This window comes from Eptesicus fuscus, chromosome 4 (assembly GCF_027574615.1).
Source record: "Eptesicus fuscus isolate TK198812 chromosome 4, DD_ASM_mEF_20220401, whole genome shotgun sequence".
NCBI lineage: Eukaryota > Metazoa > Chordata > Mammalia > Chiroptera > Vespertilionidae > Eptesicus > Eptesicus fuscus.
The window spans coordinates 45,095,983-45,123,649 of NC_072476.1; the positions used below are offsets into that span (position 1 = coordinate 45,095,983).

The 27,667-nt window shown below is 38.1% G+C and overlaps 1 protein-coding gene across 4 annotated transcripts in view; it reads left to right on the forward strand.

Annotated features, from left to right (window-relative positions):
• The window catches only part of FEM1C (fem-1 homolog C), a 74,530-nt gene extending 47,537 nt beyond the window's left edge, over positions 1-26,993 (forward strand). For all 4 annotated transcript variants that reach the window (XM_054714990.1, XM_054714992.1, XM_008144460.3 and 1 more), the window contains one exon: positions 22,261-26,993. In XM_054714990.1, coding sequence (XP_054570965.1) covers positions 22,261-23,570 — 1,310 coding nt within the window. In that variant the 3' untranslated portion in view covers positions 23,571-26,993. The remainder of the gene's footprint in view (positions 1-22,260) is intronic.
• The last annotated feature ends 674 nt before the right edge of the window (positions 26,994-27,667 follow it).

Below are 27,667 nucleotides of genomic sequence, written 5' to 3' on the forward strand. Positions count from 1 at the left end.
TTTATGTTGCTTCTAGCTTTTCAGTATGATGCACATGTTTCTGTAAGCATTCTTTCTTATAAATGTTTTCAACTGTTCCCAGTTGTCTTTGAGATAGGTTGTTAGGTCAGAGGACAGCATGACTTTTATTTTTTAAACAATAATCATTTTTTAAAGAACACATTTCTAATAGGACAAATTGCTGCTTAGAGACCATGTTAATACTAGGAATGCTTTGAAATCATAACTAAAAGAGGTTTAAAAGGTGTGGCTGCTTGTTTAGGCTTGTTGGATTTTTTGTTTCTTTGTTTTGGGTTTTTTATTTATCAGCCTAATGATGGACAGATTGTTGGTAAGTTCATATATTTAAGTAAAATTGGGGTATGTTTTAAACTCTTATATATCATTGGAGAGATGAGTACTGGTACTATTTCCCTTGTGTTTTTCAAAGCTGCTTTATATACTCCTAGAAATATAGTAGTTGAGAGAACTATATTGTAAGTAGCTCAGCCCGCGCAGCTATTGTGAGCATTTTCCTTAATAAACTCTGAACAGTATTTAACTTGATTACCTTTGCTATTTTAGAAGAATATTCCTTTTTAATCACTATCATATAGCTGTGTGTATCCTTCCTCTTTTGGCCAATGGTCTGCTTAGTCTATAGTCATTTTTCCCCCAGTGTCAGTATCATATATTTATGTCTCTAAAAAATACACGTAGCCTAATTTTATATGCATACAAATATACACATACATATATGTGTATTTTATATATACAGGGTGTCCCAAAAAAGTATATATACTTTGAATAATTATTCATTCCAATGGGTTAAACATGAAAAAGAAACATCAATTGAGCTGTCAGCTGTTAAAATATGTATACATACTTTGGGGACACCTTATCTATAGTATATATTGCTCTGTGTGTGGTACTCTACCTTTTCATGGTGCATTTTAATTTCAACAATGATTTTTAATGATTGTGGGGCAGATTAAAGTACATTGCACCCTCTCTTACTCTGATTCTGAAACTTCCATTCTTTGATGATCACTCTCATTGGCTCTTCAAATTTTTTTTATGGGTTAAAGGTTAATAAAAAAGCAGGGATCAGTTGAAATTGAGGCAGGAACACTGGAGAAAGATCCGATAGAGCATCAAGAAGAATTTTCCCCCCACATTTTTAATCCCATCTAGAAAATGGAAAACAACGATAAGACCAGGGATAAAATGGAGAGAGAGAGGAAGAAAGAGAGAAAAAGACATCAATGAGAGAGACATATCCATGGGCTGCCTCCTGCAAGCCCTGTACTGGGGATGGAACTCGAAACCTGGGCATGTGCCCTGACCAGGAATCGAACCAGCGACCTCTGGGTTCATGGGATGACGCTCAACCAACTGAGCCACACCAGCCAGGGCTCTTAGGAAATTTTATATGTCAACTGTTGGAAATGATTTTGAAGAAAGAAAATGCCAATAGATTATGCTTAGTCAGCTTAAATATAAAATGTATGTGACATTTATATTCCACTAGAGGCCCGGTGCACAAAATTCGTGCACGAAGGGGGGGGGGGTGTTGTCCCTCAGCCCAGCCTGCACCCTCTCCAATCTGGGATCCCTCTCACAATCCAGGACTGCTGGCTCCCAACTGCTCACCTGTCTGCCTTCCTGATTGCCCCTAACCGCTTCTGCCTGCCAGCCTGATCACCCCCTAACCACTCCCCTGCTAGCCTGATTGATGCCTAACTGCTCCCCTGCCAGCCTGTTTGTCCCTAACTACCCTCCCCTGCAGGCCTGGGTCCCCCCCAACTGCCCTTCCCTGCAGGCCCGGTTGCCCCCAACTTCCCTCCTCTGCCGGCCTGGTCACCCCTAACTGCCCTCCCCTGCAGGCTTGATCGCACCCAACTGCCCTCCCCTGCTGGCCTGATCACCCACAACTGCCCTCCCTTGCAGACCTGGTCCCTCCCAACTGCCTTCCCTTGCTGGCCATCTTGTGTCCACATGGGGGGCAGCCATCTTGTGTGTTGGAGTGATGGTCTATTTGCATATTATTTTATTAAATAGGATAGAGGCCTGGTGCACTTGTGGGGGCCAGCTGGTTTGCCCTGAAGGGTGTCCCGGATCAGGGTGGGGGTTCCCTTGGGGCGTGGGGTGGCCTGGGTGAGGGGCCTATGGTGGTTTGCAAGCTGGCCACGCCCTCCAACAACCCAAGCGGAGGCCCTGGTATGTGGGATTTATTTATCTTCTATAATTGAAACTTTGTAGCCTTGAGCGGAGGCCAAGGCAGGCCAGGGCTGCGGAAACTTGGCTTTCTCCATCACCGGGGGCAACTCAAGCCTCCTGCTCTTTCCAGCTCCGTGGCTGCTGCCATTTTTGTTGGGATTTATTTATCTTCTATAATTGAAACTTTGTAGCCTTAAGCGGAGGCCAAGGGCAGGTGGAAAGCTTGGCTTCCTCCATTGCTGGGGAAACCCAAGCCTCCTGCTCTCCCTGTGGCCGCAGCCATCTTGGTTGGGTTAATTTGCATACTTGCTCCTGATTGGTTGGTGGTTGTGGCTTTGTGGGTGTAGCAGAGGTACGGTCAATTTGCATATTACTCTTTTATTAGATAGGATTACCCTATTTTCCGCAGTATAAGACAACTGGGCGTATAAGACGATCCCCAACTTTTCCAGTTAAAATATAGAGTTTAGGATATACCTGCCCTATAAGATGACACCCGGTGTATAAGACGACCCCAGACTTTTGAGAAGATTTTCCTGGGTTAAAAAGTCGTCTTATAAGCCGGAAAATATGGTACTTTTTATTTATTTATTTTATTGATCTTCTTACAGAGAGGAAGGGAGAGGGATAGAGAGCCAGAAACATCGATGAGAGAGAAACATCGATCAGCTGCCTCCTGCACACCTCCTACTGGGGATGTGCCCGCAACCAAGGTACATGCCCTTGACTGGAATCGAACCTGGGACCTTCCAGTCCGCAGGCCGACGCTCTATCCACTGAGCCAAACCAGTCAGGGCAAAATATGGTACTTTTTAACATGCAGTGGCATTTGAATATATTATTTAACCTCTATCCATTACTTTTTAACAGGCTGTTGGCATTTTGAGCATATTTTAAACTAAGGTGGAATATATTCATTAATTGAGAAAGCATTTATTGAGTCCCTCAGTGTGCCAGGCTGTTAGACTTAGGACATATAAAGATGAGTAAGACAAGCTATCCAGTGTTTGATTCCCTGCCCTTGAGGAGCTTATGGTTTGATGGGAGAGACAGGTTAAGCAGATACTTAAACCACAATATGGTAAGTGCAACAGCAGTGCTTTCTTTTTTTGGAAATACTTTATCCCTAAACAACTCATTCCCTTAGTGGACAGTGGGTTCCTCCTTTTCCCTTGGTATTCAGAGAGGGGGAAAAAAAACTTTGACATATTTAGAGAAACTTCTCCAGTTTAGCACAGTTGATTTTTGAGACAGGAGAGTTGTTTGCTATTTAAAACTATAGACCCTAAATCAGAAGCGATTATACAGGCCAATCTTTGAGCTGTCACATTGATCTCAGCCCGTTATAGTCATTTTTGGCTTTTCTTTTTTTTTAATATGTTTTTATTGATTTCAGGGAAGAAGGGAGAGGGAGAGAGAGATAGAAATACCAATGATGAGAGAGAGAATCATTGATTGGCTGTCTCCTGCACATCCCACACGGGGGATTCAAGCCCGCAACCTGGCATGTGACCTGACTGGGAATTGAACCCTGACCTCCTAGTTCATAGGTCAATGCTCAACCACCAAGCCACGCCAGCTGGGCTCTTTTGTTCTTCATTATTATTTTTTTAAACTAAGAATGGGACTTTGCAGATCTATTGTAAAATTACTTAAAGCCCTTCAATTCTGCTTTTATACCAAAATTTAACTGGTAAATGAGCAGCTGAAAGTGATTGAGTACTACAGACCAATGGAACAGCTCTGAGTTGGAATTGGGAGGCTGGCCCTAGAGGACACACCATCCTCATGCATGGGTCAGTCATTTTAGACACCCAAGGTAATTAGTAAATTGGTAATAAGATAATTACTGTGCATTTTCTGTAGGCAAGACATTGTGTTGGACGATGTGGAGGCTATGAGAAGATACGGGAAATCACATTTGTTAATTGCTAAAGGAATGCTATAAATCTATGCTGTAGAATTTTATAAAAGTATACTTACCTAGACTTCATGGAGAAGTTGAACTTGGCCTTGAAAGGATTGTTGTGGTTCAGATCTGCAGAAGAGATTTGATATAGTTCTTAATACTGAGGAAATGGCATAAGGAAAGACACATTGAGAAATATGTTTGGAACGCCCAGGAATTGGAAGGTAGGTGTTCTGTTTGGACCAAAGGGCTAAATTATAAAGGATATTGACTTCTAGGTAAAGGTGTTTGATTTTATTCTTTATGCAATGTTAAGCTAGTGAAAGTTTTCAGCAGAGGAATAACTGAGATTTTTTAGAGAAACCCATCGAACTACATTCTACTTAGCTCTTTGAGGTTAGATGCCTGGTGTTTGTATCTATGCATTAGAAAGAGTATCTGGCCCATGGTAAGTATTTAGGAAATGGGCCAGATACTACAGTATTTAGACATTGAATGAATGTCTTGGATTTAATAGAAGAAAGATTATAAGTTACTTGATAGCAAGGACTGTGTTTTGTAGTCCTTCCAATATGGAAATAAATACATAAGTGAAAAATTGACGACAATTGTGAAAAATGGGTGGTACAGGTGGAAGTCTATAGAGTTTAGAAAAGGGAGAAATCCACATAGGCTCATGTTAAGTGTAGCTAGCTTGTAAGGGTTTGTAGAGAGCTAGTTATTGCAGTGTTTTTATTTTATTGCAACTTTCTAATTTATATGTAGGTATAAAGAAGAATACATTGAATCACTATATACTTACCACCTTGCTTCAACGATTATCCACATCTGCCAAAGTTTTAAAAAATGTGTATTTCTCCTCTCCTTTTGTTTTCTGAAGTAATTTAAAGCAAAACCCAGGCAATACATTATTTCTCTCCCATAGTATAGGCATTTCAGGGTATAGATGTATTTCAGTCAAGAAAATTTTAAAAAAAGGAAAGATATTACACATATATATATTGCTTTATATGTGTCTGTGTGTGTGTATGTGTGTGTACATATATATGTATATATATATAGTTCCATGTTCATTCTTTTCCCTCTTGTATCTCCTTGCACACTTCCCTATATCCTTAGGGAACTTGTTATCCTAATTGGAAAGCTAAGCTGTAGATGGTGTGTAAATTGAGTTCAGTAGGAAAATAGTGGAGATTGGATTTTGAAATGTGAATTCTCACAGAATTGAAGTTGAATTGAAATGAATAGATCCTTCGCACTACTGCTATTTCAAGAGCTGTAGGCAGCACCAGGAATTGAAGGCAGAGATTAAATTTTACTTAATGACTTTTGGGTACATGTGGTCCTCTCATGGAGTTCATCTGAATCACATTTTTCAAGATTGATGAATTAAATTTGATTAAAACAAAGTTCTGGAAGCCCTTGGTATTCTAGAGATTTATGCTATTGAGACATCAGGAATCTATGTGTTGGAAGATGGAGGTGGAAGTGGTGGGGAAAGGCCCAAGTAAAGAAGTCACAACAATGCAAATCTGACTGAAACATCTCTTTCTCTTTTTTCTCTCCCTTTGGGAAGAGCTAAAGTTGAATAGAGCGAACTATTGAGACCAGAAAGGAAATTTTAATGAAGTCAGAACTGTAATGTTGATGCTTTTATCAAGTTTCATTGTGTAATTTTTATCAAATTACGCTATTAGTTGTTTTGGTCCTGATTCCTTAGCTCGGATGTGCTTAGCCTTGAAAATTCTACTTCCAGGAGCCATTTCTAAGGCAATTTTTCATCCCTAGTTGAACTGCTTACCCTTTTCCCCATCTTTACAAGTAGTCCTTTTATGGAAGCGTAGTCCCAGCTACAAAGTTGAAGAAGAATGATGCTAAACACAGTAGGCTAAAGAGGTCCTATTGTAACAGATTTGGGCATTTCCAGACAAATCCGTTACAATAAAAGACACTTTAATTGCTACTTTTATAAGTCAAAACTTACCAAAAACACAGGTACTTTGACTTTAAAACAGCTTTCACATACCATTCACTGACTTAAAGTATATAAATCAGTGGTTTTTAGTATGTTCACAGAATTGTGCAACCATCACCACAGTCACCTTTTCACCCCCACCTACAGCCCCGCAAAAAATCGCAATATCCATTATTATTCACTGCCATTCCCCCCTCCTCCCTCATCCCCAAATAGACTAGTTTTAGACAACCAGTAATATTTCTGTCTCTATCAATTTATCTGTCCTGGCCATTTCATATAAATGGAATCATAATATGGTTCTTTTGTGACTTGCTTCTTTTATTTAGCATAATGTTTTCAAGGCTCATTTATTTTGTAGCATGTCAGTACTTTATTTCTTTTTATTGTTGAATCCACTGTATAGATATATCACATTCATTCATCAGTTGATGGACATTTGGGTTGTTTCTACTTTTTGGCTATTAGGAATAATGCTGTTATGAATATTCATGTAGAAGTTCTAAGGATTTATGTTTTCATTTTTCTAGCATAGGTAGGGATAGAATTGCAGGGTCACATGGTAACTCTCTGTTTAATCTTTTGAGGAACTGTCAAGCTGTTTTCCAAAGTAGCTACACCATTTTACATTCCTATTAGCAATGTAGGAGGGATCCACTTTTTCCATACCCTTACTAACATTTGTTATTCCCCTTCTTTTTAAGATAACCATCTTAGTGGGTGAGAAGTTGTATCTCATTGTGGTTTTGATTTTTATTTCTCCAATAGCTAATGACTGAGCATCTTTTCATATGCTTATTGTCCATTTGTATATCTTCTTTGGGAAGTGTGTACATATCTTTTGCACTGTTTTAAATTGGGTTCTGTATCTTTTTATTACTGAGTTGTAAGAGTAATTTATATATTCTGAACATAAGTTTTGTAACATATATAACTTTAAAATTTTTTCAACATTTTGTGGATTTTCATTCTTTTGAAGGTGTAGAAGTTCTAAGGATTTATGTTTTCATTTTTCTAGCATAGATAGGGATAGAATTGCAGGTGTTTTTTGCAGCAATTTGGATTATACTTTACAAACTAATTTAAAAATATTCGACTGTAGGTCATTTACTTAGATTTGGTTTAAACAAGACAATTGTTAGGAATAGACTTTAGGGTTTACTGATACTCTTTACTAGATAAACAGGAACTTTTCTGTGGATCAGCTGTGTAATCTAGTTGTACAATACTAGTAATCTAAAACTGTGTAATCTAGTTGTACAATACCCTATGTCTGCTATGACATGTAAGTACAGGCCGTCCTCAGGTTATGTCAGACTCGATGTACGTCGTTTCGTGGTTACGTTGCCATCTCCCATTTATTTATAAAAAAAAAAGTTCCATCATTTCAACGTATGTACATATGTGCTTTATGTTTTTTATTATTTATTTACCACAAGTAAAGGTTAGGAATTATCTTTCTTTTAAATTTTTTTTTACTGTTTTATTTCATTACTGCTGTGTATGTGCTCCATGTGAGTAACGTAGGTGCTTATGTAGGTGGGTTCCAACTTACGGCGAAAATTGCCTTAGCCTTACATTGCGCCGTAGGAACAGATCTCCGATGTAACCTGAGGACCTATTGTATTTAAATTTAGAGTAAAGAAGAATAGTGAAGTTTTGTTTCTGTATGGTGTAAAACAGGGCCGTGACCTATCTCTCCTTTTAAACTTATATTTATACTAGAGGCCCAGTGCACAAAATTTGTGCACGGGGGGTGGGGGGAGGGCGGGGTGTCTCTCAGCCCAGCCTGCACCCTCTCCAATCTGGGATCCCAGTAGGATCGGGCCTAAACGGGCAGTTGGACATCCCTCTCACAATCCAGAACTGCTGGCTCCTAACTGCTAGCCTGCCTGCCTTCCTGATTGCCCCTAACCGCTTCTGCCTGCCAGCCTGATCACCCCCTAACCACTCTCTGCCAGCCTGATTGATGCCTAACTGCTCCCCTGCCAGCCTGATTGCCCCTAACTACTCTCCCCTGCAGGCCTGGGTCCCCCCCCCGAACTGCCCTTCCCTGCAGGCCCGGTCACCCCAACTTCCCTCCTCTGCCGGCCTGGTCACCCCTAACTGCCCTCCCCTGCAGACTTGATTGCCCCCAACTGCCCTCCCTTGCAGACCTGGTCCCTCCCAACTGCCCTCCCCTCCTGGCCATCTTGTGGCAGCCATCTTGTGTGTTGGAGTGACAGTTAATTTGCATATTACTATATTATTAGATAGGATAGAGACCTGGTGCACGGGTGGGGGCCGGCTGGTTTGCCCTGAAGGGTGTCCCAGATCAGGGTGGGGGTTCCCTTGGGGCGTGGGGTGGCCTGGGTGAGGGGCCTGTGGTGGTTTGCAGGCTGGCCACGCCCCCCAGCGACCCAAGTGGAGGCCCTGGTATCTGGGATTTATTTATCTTCTATAATTGAAACTTTGTTATATCTTTGAGCGGAGGCCAGGGCAGGCCAGGGTGTGCGAGAAGCTTGGCTTCCTCCATTGCCGGGGAAATGCAAGCCTCCTGCTGCTCTGTGGCCACAGCCATCTTGGTTGGGTTAATTTTCATACTCACTCCTGATTGGCTGGTGGGCGTGACTTGTGGGTGTAGTGGAGGTACAGTCAATTTGCATATTACTCTTTTATTAGATAGGGCTAGTAGCCCTGCACATTAATCCGTGTGCCAGTAGGTCTCTGCTGCCCTCCTGTAGCTCTCCTGCCCCACCTCATAGCTTGCCCACTTGTAGTTTGCTGCCCCACCCTCCTGCAGATCCGATATCCGGTTGTTACGCCTCATGGCATAATGGATAATTAGCATATTCCTCTCATTATAAAGGATCACTTGATAGCGCTATTAGATATGTTAGCTATATGACAAATAGATATAGTAAGTCCTCACTTAATGCCATCGATAGTAACTTTAAACAAAAGGATGTATAATGAAGCCGGTTTTACCTTGGGCTAATTTTTACAAACAAGAGTTAAGTTCCTAGGACATCTCATCAATGTTATAATTAAATGATGACGAATGAAACAATGTTATTTGAGGACCTGCTGTATAGCAAACAAAAACATAAGATTCATTCTCTGTTTCCTTGCTGCTCACTTAGCAAAGGCCAGCAGCATAGGCACCACTTGGAGCTACCTCTAGATCAGCTGACTCAGATCTGCATTTTACTGTGATCCTCTGGTGTTTGTACACTGAAGTTTGAGAAAAACAACTTTATGTGACTTAGTTCAAGTTTTGTGTTTGTGTTGTTTTGAACTATGTGAAGACTTTACAGACAGTGGAATCTGTTGAATTGATATTGCTTAGAAAAAGTAATTAAAATTATAACAAACATTTTGTATTTGTTAAATATTTTATTGCCTTATGAGGACAATTTTGTTTCATTAAAAAGATAAATTCTGTTTACTCTTTGGGAATGGCTTAGAAATGGACTGAATTCTTATTCTGGTAAGTAATCTTACCCAAATTGAGATATTTATAAATGTTTATATAGCATATCTAACACTTTAATGAAACAGCTGATAGAGCAAACTATACAGCCATATCTCATTGTATTGCATTTCATTTTGTTGCGCTTTGCAGATGTTTTTTTTACAAATTGAAGGTTTATGTCAACCCTGCATCAAGCAAGTCTGTTGGTGCCATCTTTCCAAAAGCATTTGCTCACTTTGTGTCTCTGTGTCACATTTTGATAATTACCTAATATATCAGACTTTATTATATTTGTTATGGTGATCTGTGATCATTGATTTTTGATATTACTATTATAATTCTTTTTGGGTGCCATGAATCATGCCAATATGATAATGAACTTAATATATAAATGTTGTTTGTGTTCTGACTACTCCACCAACTGACTGTTCCCCCATCTCTCCTTCTCCTGGGCCTCCCTTGTTCCCTGAGACTCAACAATATTGAAATTAGATCAGTTAATAACCCACTAATGGCCTCTAAGTGTTCAAGTGAAAGGAACAATCACAGATCCCTCACTTTAAATCAAAAGCTAGAAGGCATGTCAAAAGCTGAGATAAGTTGAAAGTGAGACTTCTTGTGCCATTTAGCCAAGTTGTGAATGCAAAGGAAAAGTTCTTGAAGGAAATTAAAAGTTCTACTCCAGTGAACACAAATATTAAGTAAAACAGCCTTAAATGCGGATAGGAAGAACATTTTAGTGGCTTGGATAGAAGATCAGACTGGCCACAATGCTCCCATAAGCCAAAGCCTAATCCAGAGCAACGACCTAACTTTCTTTAATGAAGAGAAAGAGAGAGAGAGGTGAGGAAGCTGCAAAGAAAAGTTTGAAGCTAGCACATATTGGTTCGTAAGGTTTAAGGAAAGAAGCTGTCTCCATAACATAAAGGGCTGATGTAGAAGCTGCAGCAAGTTTTCTAGAAGACCTAGCTAAGATGATGAAGGTCGCTACATTAAACAACAGATTTTCATTTTAGACAAAACAGCCTTATATTGGAAGAAGATGCCATCTAGGACTTTCATAGTTAGAGAGAAGTCAATGCCTTTTGCCTTATTTTAAGAAATTGCCAGTCACCCCAACCTTCAGCACCTACCATCCTAATCTGTCAGAAGCCATCAACATCAAGTCAAGGCCCTCTTCCAGCCAAATGAATACGACTTGCTGACGGCTCAGATGATGGTTAGTATTTTTTAGCAAGATATATTTTTAAGTTAAGGTATATACATTGTTTTTATAGACAACACTATTGCACACAATAAACTATAGTATAGTGTATCATAACTTTTATATGCACAGGAAACAAAAAAATAAATCGTGTGACCTGCTTTATTGTGATATTAGCTTTATTGCAGTGGCCTGGAACCAAACCTGCAATATCTCTGAGATATATCTGTATACAGTAAATATAATAGATAATTTGTTATCATTTACTAATCCCAGAAACGAACATAAATTAGACATATCATAAAAGAAAATGAAGTTTGTGAACAGACATGGAAAATGTTCTATATAACTAGTTATAAAGGTAATATAAATTAAAATTCAAAGATTGATTCCAGTGCTAGAAAGAATACTATAAAATTGGAACTTTTGAAATATTTTATAATTCCTTTGAAAATGAATTAAAGATGTGTGTTAAGCTATCACACATTTGTGATTCTGTAGGCATTAATTTTTTTGTCATGTATTTATTGAAGTATAATTTATATACAAATAAATCCATCCTTTTTAGTATACAGTTCTGTAACTTCTGACAATTATATCCTGTAATTTAACTACCACTAAAATAAAGTTAGAACAAAAGGTTCCTTCATGCCCTTTTGTAATCAATCCCTCTTCCAATACACACGCCCTGGCAGTCACTGGTCTGTTATCTGTCCTTACAGTTTTTAGGCACTAATTGTAATAGTGAAAATTCTGAAACAGTGTAGATGTCCATTAACAGGAAGGTGTTAATATAAATTCGATGTCCATTAACAGGGAAGTGTTTATGTAAATTATGACATGCCTCCTTATTTGAACTTTCATCATAAAGATATTAAGAATTATTAAGTAGTAACTTTGTAGTTCATGTAGTAACATAACATGAAAAAAAAGAACAAGATGTAGGAGAAAAGCATGCAAAAGTTGTATATGTACTGATTATAACTTTATCAAAGCATACTATGTAAAAGAGACTTGGAGACATGAAATAAAAATTATGGTTGCTTTAAAATTTGTGGGGTTTTTTTTTAAGCCTCTGTTTTCTAAACTTCTAAGTAATACTATAATTTAGAATATTTTCTTAGGGTTTCCAGGGCATGAAAGTTGTGGTTTGATATACTTACGTTGTTAGATTATTAACTAGATGCCCTCAATTAAGGAGATCTTAAGATTTTACTTTTTAAACTTCTGTATCTTCAGAGGCTAAGTTTGAATCACTTTTTGTGATATCAAGTATTAAAAATATAACAATCTATCTCAGCTTTAACAGTGTGCTAACTGCTATCTGGGATATACAGGAAATATAGGATCTGGGTACTTTAGGAATATCGACAGTTTAGGTAAGAAAACCTATTTCTGAAGCAGTGACATTATACTATTACTAGAGGTCCAGTGCATGAAATTCATGCACGGGGTGTGGGGGTCTCTCAGCCTGGCCTGCACCCTCTCCAATCCGGGACCCCTCAGGGGATGTCCGACTGCCTCTCGCAATCCAGGACTGCTGGCTCCTAATGGCTTGCCTGCCTGTCTGCCTGATCACCCCTAACCACCTCTGCCTGCCTTCCTGATCGCCCCTAACTGCTCCCCTGCTGGCCTGATCCAGGACCTCTGGCTCCTAACAGCTCGCCTGCCTGCCTGCCTGCCTGCCTGCCTGCCTGCCTGCCTGCCTGATCACCCCTAACCGCCTCTGCCTCACCCCACACCCAGGACCCAGGATTCCCTCCTCTGGCCGGCCGCAGGCACCCAGGGCCTGGGCTGGCTTTGCCCGGGCCAGCTGCAGCTGCAGGGGATGGTAGGTGGGCAGTTTTGCCTGGGCTGCAGTTGCAGGCACCTGGGCCTGTTGGGCGGTCAGCTTGTCCCTCTCCTGGGCCACAGGCACTGGCACCTAGGACCATGGGGCAGGTAGCTTGTCCCACTCTTGGGCTGCAGGCGCAGCCTCTGGCACCCGGGACCGCGGGGTGGGTGGCTTGTTCCTCTCCCAGGCCGTAGCCTGGCTGGTCCCTTTCCTCTCTCCCCAGTGTTGAGTGTCTGAGCTGTGGCGGCGAGACAGCATGAGGGTGTGATGACCATTTGCATATTAGCTCTTTATTATATAGGATTATATAGGATAAGGTATTGCATAATTTTTAAAAAATATATATATTTTATTGATTTTTTACAGAGAGGAAGGGAGAGTCAGAAACATCGATGAGAGAGAAACATCGATCAGCTGCCTCCTGCATACTCCCTACTGGGTATGTGCCCACAACCAAGGTACATGCCCTTGACCAGAATCGAACCCGGGACCCCCGAGTCCACAGGCTGACGCTCTATCCACTGAGCCAAACCGGTTAGGGCATGCATAATATTTTAATAGTGGATGCAATATGAATACCTACCCCAGTGAGTTATACATTTATTTACCAGGCTTTCTCAACATGGCAAATTGATACGCTATAACTAAGGAGGCCTCTTTGAGCAGCTAAACTTCTTGGGGAAATTTGAAGGACAAGAAGTTAAAAAAGATAAGAGCATATTACAGGAAAAATTAACAGCAGAGGTTTGGAGATGGGAGTGAGCAGACTATTCCTGGTGTTGGGAGAGATACTTAGGATGGAGTGATGTGAAGCATAAGCAGGATATCTGCATTATGGATGGCAGGTATTGATAATTTTTTAAAATATATTTTATTGATTTTAGAGAGGAAGGGAGAGGGAGAAAGAGAGAGAGAGAAACATCAATGATGAGAGAGAATCATTGATTGGATGCCTCCTGCACACCCCTTACTGGAGATCGAGCCCACAACCCAGGCATGTGCCCTTGGCCGGAATCGAACCTGGGACCCTTCAGTCCACAGGCCGACGCTCTATCCATTGAGCCAAACCAGCTAGAGCTGATAATGTCTTTTGAATTAGGGCAGGTGTTGGCAAACTATGGCCCAGGGATCAGGTCTTGCCTACTCCCTTTTTTTTGGATAAGCCAGAAATGGTTTTTATATTTTTTTAATGGTTGGAGAAAAAAAAAAAGAAGAAGAATATTTTATGATGTGAAAATTAAAGGAAAATCACACTTCAGTGTCCATAAGTAAAGTTTTTTTTAGAAAAACACCATGTCCATTAATTTAACTTACAGTAGTTCCCTCTTGTCCCAAGTTTCACTTTCCATGGTTTCAGTTATCCAAGGTTAACCATGGTCTGAAAATATTAAATGGAAAATTCCATAAGAAACAATTCATGAGTTTTAAATTACACACTGTTCTAAGTAGTGGAATGAAATCTCACACTGTCCCGCCTGGAACGTGAATCATTCCTTTGTCAGGCATGTTCACACTGTATGCACTTCTCACCTGTTGGTCACTTAGTAGACCTTGGTAAGCACATTGCAGTGCTTGTATTCAAGTGACCCTTATTTTACTTAAATGGCTCCAAAGTGCAAAAGTAGTTTAAACATTATCATAGGTATATATGAATAGGAAAAGACAACATACTGGGTGGGACAAAAGTAGGTTTATAGTTATGAGAATATGAAACGTAGTTTATTCTTGTATTATTATTTCTTAATTACTATATTATTTTTCATATGAACAACTGTGCTCAGTTTCAGGCATTCACTGAGGATCTTGGAATGTATCCCCTGTGGGTAAGGGAAACTACTGTATTGCCTACGGAGCCTTTTAGGCTTATGGCCTACAAAGCCTAAAACACTACTTAGCCCTTTACAAAAAAACTTTGCCAATTCTTTGGCAAACTTTGGACTAGATTCACAGTGCAGCATTCATACTCGAGGTGAAAAGAAATGAGGCTGGAGAGGTAGGGTAGGGAGAACTGTTTTTCAGTCTTTATAATCCATTTCCCATAGTGTTATCTTATGTGTATTCCCACTAATCACGATTAAGCTTTACTTCATATACCATGACTTCCTCATAGGTTTCTTCCTATTGCCCTTCCACAGATGGTGCTTTGAGAATCAATGCTGTAGAATTTCGAAAGCCATCTTAAAGATTTTTAACTATTTCCGTACAGGAATCGTGAAAGCTTTAGAGTTGGAAAGTAATGTGATTGGTGAGAGTTTTATTATGAGGTTTGACTTATATTAGGTACTAGAGGCCCCGTACACGAAATTTGTGCACTGGCAGGGTCCCTAGCGGCCTATGGCTGCCAGCTGCCGGCCGGATACTCCCTCCCTTCTCCCAGTTATCTGCTGCTGCCAGCCAGGGCCTCCCTCCGTCCCCCTGGCCGCCTACTGCTGCTGGCCAGGGCCTCCCTCCCTTCCCCTCAGCTGGCCCTGCGCCCTGGTCAAACTCCCAGACAACTCCTGGTCGAGGGGACAATTTGCATACTACAGTTTTATTATATAGGATAACATTTCATTGGAATCTAGTGTGACTAGCATTTAAAATGTGACCAGTCCTGAGAAATGAGTGGTATTCTGAAATGGTGACTGGGAATTGTAGGTTTATGTTTTACTACTAATGTCTCTGTTTTCTATTTGTAGATACGTTTCTCTTCTCTCCTTTGTGCAGTTATTAATATAACAAAGGGGCCATAGTTAAATAAAATTTAGGAAAATAAAAAATTCTGTGCTAGCATGTTGATACCTTTTTCTTCATTATTTCTGCTTTTTATTATTTGCTTTTACTTCCTCTGGTTTTAATTTATTGTTTTCCCCCTATAACTTCTTGAGATGGAAACTTAGGTAATTTTTTAAAAGCTTTCTTTAATGTACATTTAATTTAAGCACAGTTTTAGCCATATTCTACAAGATAATTATTTCATTATCATCCAGTGAAAAGTATTTTCTATTTGACCCATGGGTTATTTATAAATTTGAAATATATGGAGATTTTCCTAGTTTTTTATATCTAACTTGAATTGTGAGCTGAAAACATACCCAGTGATTTCAGTCTCTTGACATTTGAGTCAGACTTATTTTATGGTCCAGAATATATGATCAATATTTGTATACACTCTGTGTATCCTTGGGAAAAAAATAGTATTTTATAGGTATTGAGTTCAGTGTTCATTTATATATGTCAGTTAAATCAAGTTTGTTAATTGTGTTCAGATCTTCTATATCCTTTTTGTTCTTGGTCTTTATTCTGAGAAAGGTGTGTTCAAATGTACTATGATTGTGTGTTAGTCTCATTTTCCTTGTATTTCTGTTGGTTTTTGCTTTCTATAATTCATACCTATGTTTGTAGATGAAAACAAATTTAGAATTTTATCTTTGTTATTTTGAATTTTATATTATTTAAAAAATGTTTCATTATCTCTAATCATGCATTTTACTTTAAAGTGTACTTAGTCTGATCATTTAATATCAAACAGCTTTCTTATAATTAGTTTTTGCATAGGAGATATATATTTTTTCCATCTTTACACTTTAACCTTTTCCTTTCCTTGTATTTAATGTGTGTCTCTTATAAGGAGCATGCAGTTCAGTTTTATGCATTTATATTTTTAGCCTGACAGTTTCTATCTTTCATTGGGAACTTGTAGTTTGCTTGCATATAATGTAAGTACTGATATATTTGGGTTTTAATCTCCTAGCTACTTTTTGGTTTTTATTTGCCCTACTTGTTTTATATTCTTTGCCTCTCCTTTTTTCCTTTGTTTGGATTATTTTTCATTTTATTTTTTTCTCTATATTAAGAGAATATGTAGTAATTACATACATAACCACCATTATTTTAGTGGTTACCCTAGATCAGTGGTCGGCAAACTCATTAGTCAACAGAACCAAATATCAACAGTACAACGATTGAAATTTCTTTCGAGAGCCAAATTTTTTAAACTTAACTTCTTCTAACGCCAGATCTTCAAAATAGACTCGCCCAGGCCATGGTATTTTGTGGAAGAGCCACACTCAAGGGGCCAAAGAGCTGCATGTGGCTCACGAGCTGCAGTTTGCTGACCATGGCCCTAGATAGTTCTACTTTGTCTTATCAAAGGCTAACATAAAATTTCAAATTTTACCTCTTTAAGAAATCTTAGAATACAGACTGTGGCAAAAGTAGTTTTATAGTTGTTTATATGGAAAATAATGCAATAATTAATAAGTAATAATACAAGAATAAACTGTGTTTTGTGTAGTCACAGTTATTATAAACCTACTTTTGCCCCACTGTAGTTTGACTCCAAATACTCTTCTTTCTTTTCTGCTATTGCTGTCAAGCATTTTATTTATATATGTATTTCAAGCCCTATAAGACATTATTTTTAAAGTCAATATTTATTTAGTATTTTTAGAAATTACCCTTTTTGTTGATGTTTATGACCACATCCCCAGGCTTTCATGTAGCTCATCTTCTTTTAGCCTAAAGGATGCCCTATAGTATTTAATCTGCTGGTAATAAGTAATCTTAGTTTTTTCTCTTGCTTTTCTTTCTCACCTGAAATGGTTTTTTATTTCATACTAGAGACCTGATGCATGAAATTCATGCAAGAGTAGGCATTTCTTTCCTTGGCTGCCGGCACCGGCTTCCCTCTGGCACCCAGGACCTAACTTCCCTCTGGCACCTGGGACCGGGGCTTCCCTCTGGCTGCTGGCAGGCATGTGGGACCCAGGCTTCCCTCGCAGCCCGGGCTTCATCCGGAAGGATGTCTGGTCTAATTAGCATATTATGCTTTTATTATTATAGATTTATTCTTTTTAAAAAATGTTCACCCAAGGATATGTTTATTAATTTTTAGAAAGAGGGAAGGAGAGAGAGAGAGAAAGAGAAACATCGATTGGTTGCCTCCTGTGTGTGCCTGGACTGGAAATCAAACCCACAACCTTTTGGTGTATGAGATGACACTCCAACCAAACAAGCCATCCCATCAGGGCTATTTGATATGGGTATAGAACTCTAAGTTCGCAGTTATTTTTCTTTATTGCTTTTAAGATATTCTGTTGATTCCTGCCTTCTGTTTTTCCTGATGAAACTTTCCTGTCAGTTTAACTGTTGCTCTTTTGCAGGTCATTTCCACCTATTCTTCTCTTTGTCGTTTGTTTTCAGCAGTTTTGCACTTGTGTGCATCAGAGTAATTTTTTTTTAAATGTATCTTGGTGTTTTTAGAACTTATTATTAAATTTATACTTTAATCTCTGATCAGCTTCAGAAAATTTTCAGGCTTTATCTTTTTATGTATTGCTTTGGGCCAATTTTCTTCCACTAGAATTCTGGTTTTAAGTACGTAACTCTTCTGACAGCATTCCCTCTTTCTCTTATAGTTTCCTGCTTTGCCATCCCTTCATCTCCATGCTTCTTTTATTTTCTTGCTCACTAGTTCTCTGTTCAGCAGTATGTAGGCTGCTTTTAAAGCCACCCACTAAGTTTTTCAGTTCTAGAATACACATTTGGTTTTTTCTTTTGTAGTTTCCAATTTCCTGTCTCATTCTCAAAATTGTTTTTTAATTTCTCTGAATATGCTGAGCATAGTTATTCTTTTTAAAATCTGTATCTGATAAGTGTATTATCTGGATCTTCTGTTGGACTTTACTGTCAGCTCTTATTTCTCTTGGTTTTTCTGTTATGGTTCCTTGTTTTTCCTTCTGTCCATTATTTTTGATTGGAAACTAAAAACGTTATGCATGAAGAATTCTATATAATAAAAGCCTAATATGCTAAGTGTCTGGTCGTCTTGTGGGCCGTTCAACCAATCAAAGCGTAATAGGCTAATGATATGCTAAGGCTGCTCAACCACTTGCTATGACGTGCACTGACCACCAGGGGGCTGACACTCTGACTGGTAGGTTAGCTTGCTGCTGGGGTCTGGCCGATCGGGACTGAGCGAGACGGGCTGGACACGCCTTGGAGCCCTCCCACGGACCCTCCCGGGCTGGCCAACCTCCCGCGTCTCTCCCCACTCCTATCGTGCACCTGTGGGGTCCCTTGGCCTGGCCTGCACCCTCTCGTAATCCAGGGCTCCTCGGGGGATGTTGGAGAGCTGGTTTCTGCCCAATCATCCCGCAGGCTAGGCTGAGGGACCCCACTGGTACACAAATTAGTGCACTGGGCCTCTAATATATAAAAAAAAAACAACTAGTGACCCAGTGCATGAAATTTGTGCACATTAAAAGGGAATTAATTAGAGTAAATATTTTAATATTGCTATTTGCCCTTTCTCTGTAATAGAAGTGTCAGAGATGAAAGAAAATTAGTAAAATGTATATGAAAATCTTCCTCCTGTCAGAGTCTGGGGTGTGCCACAGGAACAAGAGTCAAGTCCCCGCCCACCCACGTGCGTCTTGAAATCTCGTGAGACCCAGACCCGGCCGACCCCACCCCCATTGGGCTAGATCCAGACCTGGCTAGATCCATACTGCCGGGTGGGGGCTGCAGCCTCAGGTCACCTGGCCCGGCACTGCGGCGGGGGGTGTGCCCTGAGGTCCCCCGTCAAGCCCCGTGGGTGGGGTCGCGGCCTGAGGGCCCCCATCAAGCCCTGTATGGTGGGGGGCGTGGCCTGAGACCAGGTGGGGGGGCGCAGTCTCAGGTCCTTTGCCCCGGCCCAGTGCCACGCAGCCTCAGGTCCCTGCTGATTGCTCGTTAAGGCTCGTTACGGGAACTCAGCCTCTAATGTGGGTGTGGCCATCTTGTTTTGGTGTGATGGTCAATTTGCATATTTCCTCTTTATTAGATAGGATAATTTGAGCCTAAGTATGATAATATCTTCAAATTTCTATTTGCTTTTTAGCTTTTGATTATGTATATGAGCAGTTCTGGATTACTTTAATATTGAGATGATTTAAAATTGGATTGTAGTTCCTATGATGGCTTGTCTGTTTGCAGTTCACCTTAACTTCTAGAGTATAGACCTTCAGAGCTATAACTCAAAGTGTAGGGTGATTTCAAAATTCATTTCTTTTTCTTTTAATGTTTTAATTGATTTTAGAGAGAGGGAGAGAGATTTAGAAACATCAATGATGAGAGAGAATCATTGATCAGCTGCCTCCTGCATGCCCCCCACTGGGGATCGAGCCCACAACCCAGGCATGTGCCCTGTTTGGGAATTGAACCATGATCTCCTGGTCATAGTTCGATGTTCAACCACTGAGCCACACCAGCCAGGCTCAAAGTTCCCTTTTCAGTGGGCTCTGGACTCCAGTTTTCTTCTCTAGCCCCGTACGGTTGTCCAAAGCTCCACTCAGTTTTTCACCTGTCTCTCTAGAATTGGTAGCAGCCATTGAGGGAAGCTTCCCCAAATTGTAGGCTTTACTTTTCTTATTTTCTTTACTTTCCTGGATGTTGTTCCCTTGTTAGCTCTTACATGAAGTCAAATAGATTTTTAAAAATACATTTTTTCACTTTTTTTAGTTCTTAGTGGGAAGGTGATCATATTACCTCTGCCAATTCTAAATGTGAAAGTCTTCCTTATTCTTTTTTCTTAAACTACCATTTTTTTCTATGTATGGGGTATTCAAAATATGTATATTCTGTATTTTCCCAATACATCAACTCAAACAAAACTGGCTTTTACTGTATAATTATTATTGATTTTGTTAGTGAATAGAGAATGCCATCTAAGTCTTCTCTTTATATGGGGCAGGCAAAAGTACAATTGTGAGTACACAAAATACAAAGTTTATTCTTGTATTATTATTAATTATTGCATTTCCATACGAATAACTGCAAACCTACTTTTGACCACCCCTGAATTTATATTTCTTTTACATTGTCATTTCTTAGAGAAAAATTAGAATATTAGGAATTCTTAATTCAAGAGTTTAAAAAATATACTTTTGTGTAGTAGTTATGTTTAATTGAAATTATTTTCAGCAAATTAACATCAGAAGTTTGAAGTTCTGTACTCTTTCAGTGCTTGGTTACCATATATTGCTAAAACATTCTATCAGACACCATTCCATTGAAGACCACTGAAATCCTGGATCAGAATAAACATATCCAAATAATTATTTTGTCCCTGTAGATATTATTGAAGACTAAACTTGTGGAGAGATAAAATCCTGATCTATTATTACCTTTACTGTTTTGGAATTTTAGTTATAGATTTAAACCATTTTCTTAGTATATATGCTTTGTCCAGGGTCCCCAAGGCCATCCCCATGTTTGGAGGTGAGTCAGCACATAATTGTACTCACAGCTAAGACTTATTACAGTGATGTAATAAGGAGATGCAGATGGATCATAATGAGAAAGGCACAGGTGGGTCTAGAGAAATCTGTATGCAGGGTTTTTTATGCTCTCTTCTTTTCATGAGAGGTCACAAGGGTCACAGTCTTCCCCTAACAGCACAAATGCATGTGTGCAATGTTTCTGCCTAGGGAATCCCATTAGAGACTCAGAGCCCAAGATTTTTATTAGGTGCTTCTGGTCATGTAGGCACCCTTACCTGAGCACATATCCAAAATTCTAAACTCCCAGATGGAATGCAGGTGTTCAGCATAAAATTCATACGGTGAGCCACCTTTATCATTTAGGAAAAGTTTTATGTATGTCTTGGAACTGTTTCCCAGATGGTTGTCAGATTCCAGCCAATGGCCTTGCAGGCAAGCCTTTCTTAGGATAGCTGTCTTCAGCCGACTGTGTTATAATCTTTTCTGTACACATGCCTAAAATGACTAATAGTTGACATTTTTTGTAAACATGGTATGTGAATATCAAAGGCCTCTGTGATAATTTTTGTTTTGATAATTAATAAAATGTTTATTATTAAACTTAGGTAGGTAAAATAGTTGAGTGGTTATAATGTCTTATTATGTTCCATACATGTTTTTACTAATGTGCCAGTGCCTGTTGTCAGTTTTAACCCATATGTGGGAAGAACAAGACGGTGTTAGAACATTTAGTACATCTAAAAAGACTGTTTAGAAATTAAATTACAGTGGGAAATGATCTATTATGAAAAGACACTTCAGATGTCTCCTTTTAAAGTTCATATTGAACCACCCACATATTTTTCAGATTTCAGTGGACTTGTTTTTCTTATAAGAGCTTTTTGAGGGAAGTACTTTGCTATTAAGAATTTTGACTAAACAGTTCTCTTGACGACCAGAAATAATGAAAAATAATTTCTGACTATTAGAATCAAATTGGAGAATCTTAGATATTATAGACTAGATTTCTTATTTCCAAATATGAAAGCTGACCCAGGAAATTAAGTGACTATCAGCAAAACTGTGAGTAGCTGGTTAATTTCATTTCATTAGGTTTTAGTTATAGATATACACCTGAAAACATTATTTAAAAATATCAAGAGGCCATGGATTAATTTTGAATTTTATTCTTGGATATCTTTTCATGCCTAGTTTGGTCATTTCATTTCATTTATTCAACAAATTTAACAAGTATTTCTTTAATCCTTGCTGTGTGTCAGACACTAGTTTTAGGTGCCGGGTATCGATTTATTTATTTATTTATTTGTAATCAAATTAAAATCTGTCCCATCAAGGGTAGGTTGGAGCTGCCTGTTATTCTGTAGGTTCTTAAGTATATGCATTTATTACACTGGATCCTGGTCCCTCAAAATATTTTATCTCTTTTTTTTCCTCCCCTTAAGGTAATACTGCATTGCATGATTGTGCAGAATCTGGAAGTTTGGACATCATGAAGATGCTTCTAATGTATTGTGCCAAGATGGAAAAGGATGGTTATGGAATGACTCCCCTTCTCTCAGCAAGTGTGACTGGTCACACAAATATTGTGGATTTTCTGACTCACCATGCACAGACCAGCAAAACAGAGCGGATCAATGCTTTAGAGCTTCTGGGAGCTACATTTGTAGACAAAAAAAGAGATCTACTTGGGGCTTTAAAATACTGGAAAAAGGCAATGAACATGAGGTACAGTGATAGGACTAATATAATTAGCAAACCAGTACCTCAGACACTAATAATGGCTTATGATTATGCCAAGGAGGTAAACAGTTCAGAAGAGCTAGAAGGTCTTATTGCTGATCCTGATGAGATGAGAATGCAGGCACTATTAATTAGAGAACGTATTCTTGGTCCTTCTCATCCTGATACCTCTTACTATATTAGATATAGAGGCGCTGTCTATGCAGACTCTGGAAATTTCAAACGATGCATCAACCTATGGAAGTATGCTTTGGATATGCAACAGAACAATTTGGACCCGTTAAGCCCAATGACCGCCAGCAGCTTATTATCATTTGCAGAACTGTTCTCTTTTATGCTACAGGATAGGGCTAAAGGCCTGCTGGGTACCACTGTTACATTTGATGATCTTATGGGCATATTGTGCAAAAGTGTCCTTGAAATAGAGCGAGCTATCAAACAGACTCAGTGTCCAGCTGACCCCTTACAGTTAAATAAGGCTCTTTCCATCATTTTGCACTTAATTTGCTTGTTAGAAAAAGTTCCTTGTACTCTAGAACAGGACTACTTCAAAAAGCAGACTATATACAGATTTCTTAAGCTGCATCCAAGGGGAAAGAATAACTTCAGCCCTCTTCATCTGGCTGTGGACAAGAATACTACATGTGTAGGGCGGTACCCTGTTTGCAAATTTCCATCTCTGCAAGTTACTGCCATACTGATAGAATGTGGTGCTGATGTGAACGTCAGAGACTCCGATGACAACAGTCCCCTACATATTGCTGCTTTAAACAACCATCCAGACATCATGAATCTCCTTATCAAATCAGGTGCACATTTTGATGCCACAAACTTGCACAAACAAACTGCTAGTGACTTGTTGGACGAGAAAGAAATAGCTAAAAATTTGATCCAGCCCATAAATCATACCACATTGCAGTGTCTTGCTGCTCGTGTCATAGTGAATCATAGAATATATTATAAGGGGCATATCCCAGAAAAGCTAGAGACCTTTGTTTCACTTCACAGATGATAATTTGACTGTATTTTAGCACTGTTAAAGCACGGATTATTAACAGTTGTTTCATAAATGAGCACTGTTATAACACCAGCATTCATTTAGCTTGATATCATCGTGCTCTCATTGGCTAAAACATTATAAGCATCAAATTTACAGGATTGGTTTCCCAGTATTTACTATAAATATACCATATAATATATTGTTTGTGAATTATTGAAAAATGTAATGTCATAATTCAAAATTCTAAAATTGTCTGCCAAAGGCTTATTCATTCTGGTTTTGTTTGCTGTTGGGTGTTTGGGACAGAGTTAACCATTCTTCAGTGGTATCTTTATACTCTTCTGGTTTGTGAATTTTATACAACTGAAAGTCTTTCTTTTCTGCTTCTTTTCCAAGCTTCTCCCATTTTCACTTTATATTTTTTCTAACCATTTCTACTTATCATTTTCCCATCCCCCTATGGACCCATGCTAGGTTGTACAAACTTTATGGACTCGTTACCATATGCAGTTACCATAAGTGCTTTATCTTCTCTACGCACCGGCTTAAACTTGACTGTTGTATATTAGCATATTTTCTATGCAGCAGTTGGTCAACTTCAACTCAAAACACCGTTGAGTTTGTTACAAAGTTCATTTTATGAAAGTACTCTTGTAGCATGGCAATTTTTAGAGCTATTGGTTAGTTACCTGAGCTCAAGCTTTTTTTTCTTCCACATCTGAGATTTCTTTCTCTAATCCACTGAAATTATTATGTGCTAAATTTGGGAAACAAATCTATTCTAACTCATTAACCCAGTTGAAATTTAGGTCTGTCATCTTAATATATCATGCAGTAAAAGGAGGAATCTTTTTAAAGTGACCCACCTTTCATGCTGTGCCAGCATTGTCCTGCTTGTGCTGATGATGTGATTAGGTGTAGAGAAGTCGCTTAAATTTAAACTAAAATTTATCACACAGCTTAATGAGTCACATTGAAATATTCAGTAATTGAACTGCAAATCATTTTTAGTTACAAAAAGAGCTAAAGCATGTCAATGGCATGATGCTTGCCAAGCCAAATCTAGACATCTAGGATAATTAAGATATTTTAGTATGCAATTGACTGCTATTGTATCAAAGGTCAGTAACAGTGTTCTTTCTTTCTTTAAGCTTAAGTATACCTTTAAAGATAACTTGCATGAATTATTTTGGTCTTAATTATTTGTCACCATAGTTAAACACACAAGGTTGCAGTGCTTCCTTTTCCCTTACTGAAAGTTAGCTTTTCTTTACTTTTTTTTTTTTCCCCTCAGTGTTTTTTAAACAGCTTTATTAATGCCACAGAAAGGGCTCTTTTAAGATAAATGAAACGTACTAAAAAAGATTCAGGTAATTATTATTCAGCACTTTATTGTTATTCAGAATAAAATTTATGATGGCATATTTGCCCTGCAAATGTCTTACTTAATAAAATTGTTATAAATAAAAACTCCTTATTGGTTTGAGAAAAACTTAGTTTACCTGTGAGTTTAGTGAGCTGGATCACCGGGATTTTTGTGTTGACATTTTATTCTGAGGGTTGATGTAATAGTATTTAAGGAGTCATCATTGCAAACATCACATTAAGTTTATTTCATCTTTACTCAGTAAAATATTTGTAATGAAGAATAGTAAAACAGCATTAGGCTTTGTGGTTAAATAATTGAGGTTTAATTTTTAAAAAGATATCCTTACTTAGTTTACTAGGTTATAAACTTAATTTTACCATTAAAAAAGGTGAATTGGATTTAAATGGTCCCTCTCCAATCTTTTGATAAAGAGATTTTAATATCTTACCATGGCAAATTTGATGAAATATTTGAACTGCCACATATACTAAGAATAATTTGTGATGTAGACAGGTATTCTAGAAATAGCAGACATCAATATTTTGAAACCATTGACTCTAACCTTGTGATATAAGAATAATATATGCCTGAGCTAATTTTTTTTTTTTTTTAAAGAAACTGTTGCCAGTAGACTATCTACACTAGTTGATCTCAATAATTGTTGGGTAAAAGATGAGCAATTGGATTTTTAAGTGATTTAATATTTCCTCTTTTTTTGGGAGTGGGTAGGAGGGCCTACATGCTCTTATAGTAAGGCACATCTCACACTGTTTACAGGTGAACTTGAATTGTACAACCCTAGTATCAATTAAGGATTTCTTAGCATTTTTCCACCACTAAATTTAGATAACTGTTCACCAATCTTGATAACTTGAAATGCCTTATTTCATTTAAGATGCAATTCTACTCTGTTTGCCATTTCCCCAAATGCCATTAGGAGTGCTTGAAAAATCAGTTAGTTTAATAGCTAAAAATTGTCCATGATTTTTAGAGGAGGTTGGTAATGTGACCTGAGACACTGTTTAGGCCTTTGTCAGAAGGTGTTCTCAAAATTATTGTGAGACTGAATAAAATAAAAATTTTGTGGGTTTTTTTTTTTTTTAGCCACAAATGAGTAATTTAATACTTAATGAGCTAATTGTCATTTAAGTCAATCTAAACTTTACACTATAGCATGGTGATGTTGGCTGGAGTTAATATGTAAGTTTTTATTACATTTCTATAAAAATGCCTTGTTAAGGCCTGCTGAATTTTAGATGTTCCACTAGTGATCATTTCTGTAAAAGAAATGGTCACTTTACTCAGATTTGATACTAGTCCACTTTATAAAGACAAGTGGATTATAGATTTAAAAGATCATCATTTTCTTATCCATTAATATGACAGGCACATAAACCCAAATCAGCAACAGATAATTTGGTGCCCAGTATGATTTTGAACTTAAGTAATAGCTCACTTGTAAAGTGACTACCTAATGTATAATATTTTAGAGACCCCCATCTGCTGTGACTTGGGAAAATTGTTAAGCTATATTTGAAAAATTAGTTCTTTAAAATCATATTGCCCAGCAGAAACCTAAGTTGAATTTTACAGGTATAATCTTGTAAATTAATTTCTCAGAATTGTGGGGGCTGAATGAGAGAATAATAATTCTTGTGCACTCTAACAGCATTATTGCTTGGAACTTTAACCATTTTAGAGTTAGATACTAAGTAAACTAAAATTAATTGGTCATCATCTCCCTCCCCCCCCAATATGTCATTAAACAACTAGTTTCCCTTTTGTCCATTCCCATTGTGTATTTTTCAGAAGAAGTACTGTATTCAGGTGCCAGCCAATAAATTGTCACACAATGGAAAATTATATGCCACAACATTCATTGTAAGGTCTAATAAAATTAAATTTACACCAAATACAAGTGTATTTTTATTAACTCTTAATACTTGATTGATGTTATCTTAATGCTTTTTGATAGCAGACTCTTGCTTCAAAAAACAATTTATGGTCAGAACTTAAGACAGCATTTATTATTAATACTTCTATGTAAAAAAGATGATTTAGGTACAGTTTTTTGTGTTGTTTTTTTTTCCAGTAAAGACCATAGAAACTAAAGATGGGAAGGCTTGTCAAATGCATGGGAGAGGGATTGCTTTTAACTCTTTGTTTTTAAACTGCTTTGGTATTAAGTATCCAGAAGCATGTCATAAATATATTAATATGAAGGTAAGTTTTAGAAATTTATTTACATCACTTTTAAATCATAAAATCTAAGTGTTCATTGTCTTTTCCTTGTATGTAATCTTCCTAATACAAAAAGATTTAATAGGTCTAGAAAATGCACTGGCTGTAATTTCTAAACTCTCATGCATAGACTGAAATATCCAATTGAGTAGGCTTTCTCCTTTTGAATCATTAACCTGCCACATCCATAACAAGTACAGGCTTTGCCCTCTTTTTGACAGGACCCTTTTAAACCATAGTCTTTTATACCCTAGGTTCTGTGATTGTCCCTGAACACTACCACCAATATTTAAAAGAAAATTAAAATTTCTAGGATAAGGATATTTTTAAGGATTTGAACAAAGAATTGTCTTATATCCTCAAGATACTCTTTTTAAAATATTTTTTTAATCCTTTCTCCCATCTCTCTACTATCAGGTTCTTTCTTGAGTAACTTGGGGTTGTGGGAATTGTGAAATAATTGGTTCCTTGGTGCCATGTTACCTTACATTTTGTTTAT